We start from the raw sequence: 4,921 nt of genomic DNA on the forward strand, positions 1-4,921 counted from the left end.
GGTGCTACAGGACTGCTTGGTTTTGTGAGACTAAGGTGCCCCCCTTTCGCAGACCAGTGACACAGAGGTGGCCGTGTTAGGCTGTAACCTAACAAAGCTGCACCTTTTGTCCCCCGTCTGGCCGAATCCCCACCCTCTGCTCGAAGCTGATCCCCTGCATCTCACCCCTGTGCCCAAGGCCTCAGCCCGGCGCACTGCGCCACGGGCCAGCCGCACCCCTCGGGCCCGGCTGCAGCGGGGCGGGCTAAGTTTCTGTTACGCCTCGGGCAGGCCGTGAGGGCGGGCTCTGCCGGCGCCATATTCCGGCCCCGTCAGCGCGGGGGTGGGGTCTGGCTCCTCCCGGCTGCGCTCCGCCTCTCTTGCCGGTGGACGCTGAGGAGAACGGCTGGTCCCGGCTCCAGCTCAGCACTCGGCGGCTGCAGGGAGGTGAGTGAGCGGCCGGGGCCGGCCGGCGGGCGGGAAGGGAGGCTGAGCCCAGACGGGCGGGGGCGGCGCCCCTTGAGCCGGGCCCGGAGGGGGCCATCGGCCGGGCCGAGCCAGTTTCTGCAGCCGGCTGGGGAGCAGGGCCGGGAGCTCGGTTGGGTGCTCAGCGGCGGATATTGGGTCGCGCCGCCCTGGGGTGAAAAGGAACCGAGAGTCCGACGCGTGGGAAGCCGGCCCGGGGATCTCGGCTGCCACGTGGCCCCGCGGGCTGGGAGCCGCGGTGCGGGGAGGACTGAGGCCGCGAGGTCTGAATGGGAAGGGAGGGCGCACGGCAGTAAGGCCTACGGGGAGGCCCGTCTCTGTGGCCTAAGACCGCCCCCAGCGCTCTGCCGGCCGGGCGGCCCCTCGCCCCCGGCGCTGCTGACCTTGGGCTGCTCTGGGGCGGCTGAAGTCACAGTCCTGGGCTCTGCTGTGCGGCCGCTCGCGGCTCCCCGCCTGGCTCTCACCGCTTCCCGTTCCGTGGCAGGGCGATGGCTTCTAACTGCGAGCGCACGTTCATTGCCATCAAGCCGGATGGAGTCCAGCGGGGCCTGGTGGGGGAAATCATCAGACGGTTTGAACAGAAGGGCTTCCGCCTGGTGGCCATGAAGTTCATGCACGTGAGTCACCCCCTCCCCACCACAAGCCAGGGCGGGCGTGACGCTTCGTTGTCACAAAGGGCCATGCAGTCGTTTGCTGTAAAAGCGGCCGGTTCTGATTTGTATTCCCTCCCTGTGCAACAAGACATGTGCCACTGCGCACCACCAGTGGAAACAAGAACCTAACTCTGGGTGCTCTGCTAACCAGCGAGACAGCATTGGAATTTCGCCTGAGTTGACCCACAAACACAGTTTGTAGCAGGGATGGGCACATTATGGCTGTGAGCCAGATTGGGTGCAGCCCACTGGGACTCTGCAGGCTCACTGCTACTGCTCCAGGCGGCTCAAAGCAGCTGGCTGCTGGGGCCGTGTGCTTCTCAGTGGTGCACAGGGATTGCACAGGAGAAAGAGACTGTGTGATGCCCTGCACCCTCTGCACAATCCTTCTCACTCCCATTAGCAGAGAGGATTGTGCAGGGGGCTGGGGCAGTGTGTGAAGTCTCGTCTTCCCTTCCCTACAAGGGCACATGGACCCAGCAGTTGGCTGCTTAGAGCCGGCAGAGGTGCTATTGGCTGGGAGCCTCATAGGCAGGTGCTCCCTGGACAGAGCCTACATTTGGTTCCTCTGCCCCTTCTGCTCCCTAACTCCCTGCCCCAGTTTACCACCAAAACCACCTTCACATACCCATCCTTTCCCATGTCCTTCCCAGACCCTGAACACCCTCCCACACTAATTCCCCCAGGCCAGAATCCTCACCTGCACCTATACTTCCTCCCTGACCCTGCATCCCCTGCTGCACCCCAATCCCCTGTCCCATCTCATAACCCAAATTCTTTGTGCCTCTTCCCCAGCCCGTAATCCTCTCCTGCGCCCTAATTTGGTGCTTCAGGTCACAACCCCTCCTTTGGCTAATACCTTCTCAGACCTCTCATGTTTTGCTGCACTCCAGTCTCCTACCTTGAGCTGCCTTCTGCACCCAGCTTCCTTTCCAGATCCCTTCCATAGAGAAGTATTGCCTATGAGTGGTCCCATCAAAAAAATTGCCCACCCTGGCTTACAGGGAAGACCAGTCATGGTTACATGTGGCTTTTTCTTATTTTTACTTGCAAATCCTAGCCATCAGGATGAACTATAGTGAAGTTTCATTCTCCTGTACTGTGTTTAACTCTGTCAAGGAGCTGGCAAAGTAAAAACCTCTTGTCCAGTCTGTGCACCAGTTGATCTGCTTATTTTAACATTTCAGATATAAATACTCATACCAGGCCAAATTTTCTCATGCATTCCATCAACTGTATGAAGCCACATGAATGCAACTGAAGGACTTGTTCCATAGATCAGGAAAAAATTGTTAGTTTGTGCTCGGTTTGATATAGCTTCCTTTCAGTGGTATCTTGTCATATCAAACCATGACGACACTGGGTTTCTTCTATTTCCTGTGAAGTAGAAGGCTGTGTTGGTGACTTAATGCAGCTTCAAGTAAGCTGAAATGACTATGATTGGAACGTTACACCAGGAAATGCAATAGTCCCAGATGTCTTGTTGTCCAAATAATCCATAGTCAAAGCTAATACAAAGAAGAAATTGTAGTTCAACTCATGTTACTGAACCTGCCTCTAAGTTTAAAAAAACACTTGTCTTGAGGTGCTCTACATATAAATACAGAACAGACTCAGCTTGCAAAAACCAGTCCTTGCTGTTTGTATTTAATGACAGATATGAAACTTCTAATCATTAATGCAGTAATACACTACTACTTTTAAAATTATTTTTTGAAGACTGCTCTCAAAATCTTACATTCAACTTTTCTTTAAAGGCTTCTGAAGACCTTCTAAAACAACATTACATTGACTTGAAAGATCGGCCATTCTACCCTGGGTTAGTTAAATACATGAATTCTGGACCTGTTGTGGCCATGGTGAGTAGCATTACGTTTTCTTATATATACATTGTACACAAAATGGCTAGGTATCTCCTACAGTTTTCACATCCTCCAGTGACATTTAGAGCACTTCTGAATGGTGTTCTTTGTTAGTTCTGTACTAGTGGAGCTGCACTGTAAGTACTGCAACAGTAAGAAACTTGAAGAAAATTGCTAGTGTATATATAGGTACAATAGTTGTATCAAAAATTAAATAACTGAATATCCCAACAATGTGTATAAAATAGCTACAAAATTTTATATAATACTGTTTACAAACCCTGACTTGAAAAGACTTTTGAACTTTCCAGAATGGCTTCTGAATTATAGTGAAATGGGAGGGATGTGGGTAGAATCCAGGAAGTTGCCTAAGAGGTGAAGTAGTGAGTAGTCAAGGTTTTCAGTGCTGTTCAGGGGATTTAAACACTTCAGCTAACTTGAAATTATATTACTTTTAAAGTCTACCTTAATATTTAAATAGCTATTTGAGCAGGTATCATAATGGAGAATGAATCTGTGTGTGTTTTGTGCCTAATTGGCTCCATGAACTACTTAAAGATGCTAACTGCATGCCACTTCCTGAGAGACTTTTCAAATGGCATCTGTATGTGAGTCATTCAGAAATGGAAATAGGAGTGTACTGGGAGAAGAGACTATTTACTAGATTGGTGTTAACAAGAAGTGTGTTCATCGTGCCTGGTGTCATTCTTCCCATTCAAATATCACTTCTCTGATATATTTTCTGTCCTGTAGCCATTCTCATACTATATATACATCACAGTGAAACAAGTGTAATGTTTTGTAATTTCTCTTACAATGTTCTCTTTGGTCCTAGTCTTGTCCTCAGCAATTTATACAGATTGTAAGAGATTTAGATCTTTGGAGGGTGGAAGGAGAAGGATGCCTTTGTTTCCCTACCAAGTGCAGATATTCCCATTCAAGGCATCACAGAATATGATTATTTATATATATATTTTTTTTTCTTCAAAGGTTTGGGAAGGTCTCAATGTGGTTAAAACTGGCAGAGTTATGCTGGGAGAGACTAACCCTGCCGATTCTAAGCCTGGTACAATTCGTGGTGACTTCTGCATTCAAGTGGGAAGGTTGGTGCTGAAATTATTGTATAAAGTGAATTTTCCTAAAATGTTTTTCCGGAGATACAAGATACAATGAAAGCAAATATGTAAGCATCAAAAATTAAAACAAAAAAGATACTGTACACAGATGCTAAAGCACTCTCAAGGAAAGAAATGGATACCTTCTCACCTACACAGAGAAAATAAGTCATTCTGTGATAGAGCAAGCTCTTTAAAGGGATCTGTGCTGTACCTCAAGTGATCCAGTTTGTATGGAATGAACTTCATATTGCCTTTTCATTTTTGCATAAGGACTTGATAGAAAATTTTAGGTAGTTAGGAGTTTAATTTGTAGGACTTACTCCATCAAGAATGTTGCATATACAGTGCATTTTGGGTTTTAAATTATACTTCAGAACTTGATGAAAAAAGTGTGGTTTTTTTAAGTGTTTTTTTGAACCTTGATTCTATGTGAAATGTGTATATTGTTTTAGAACTGTACCACAAGCTCTGTCTTCTCAGTAGCTGACTTGAGATTTCTGTCCCTATGGACAGGTTACTAACTTTTGTAAAGATGTTGAAACCATCTTTGAAATATTGTCATTGGTTTCCTTTCCAGGAACATTATTCATGGCAGTGATTCTGTAGAAAGTGCTCAGAAGGAGATCAACCTGTGGTTTCAGCCTGCAGAGCTTGTTGACTTCAAATCTTGTGCTCATGACTGGATCTATGAATAAAATGAAGTATCTGTAATTTGTGCCACCTTAACATCGCATTCCAGCAACTATGGACCTCTGAGCAATTATTGTGAAAGTTACTTTTACATAATGCTGTAAAGCTTATCAAATAAATAAATAAAAACTTG

General features: G+C 47.6%; 1 protein-coding gene across 1 annotated transcript; it reads left to right on the plus strand.

The window, feature by feature from the left end:
- Positions 1-278: 278 nt before the first annotated feature.
- Positions 279-4,921, plus strand: LOC142023544 (nucleoside diphosphate kinase). Its single transcript, XM_075014615.1, has 5 exons — positions 279-426; positions 950-1,082; positions 2,876-2,977; positions 3,971-4,083; positions 4,676-4,921. The coding sequence occupies exons 2-5, from the start codon at positions 954-956 to the stop codon at positions 4,791-4,793; spliced, it is 462 nt and encodes a 153-aa protein (XP_074870716.1). The 5' UTR covers positions 279-426; positions 950-953; the 3' UTR covers positions 4,794-4,921.

Source organism: Carettochelys insculpta, chromosome 20 (genome assembly GCF_033958435.1).
Source record: "Carettochelys insculpta isolate YL-2023 chromosome 20, ASM3395843v1, whole genome shotgun sequence".
Taxonomy (NCBI): Eukaryota; Metazoa; Chordata; order Testudines; family Carettochelyidae; genus Carettochelys; species Carettochelys insculpta.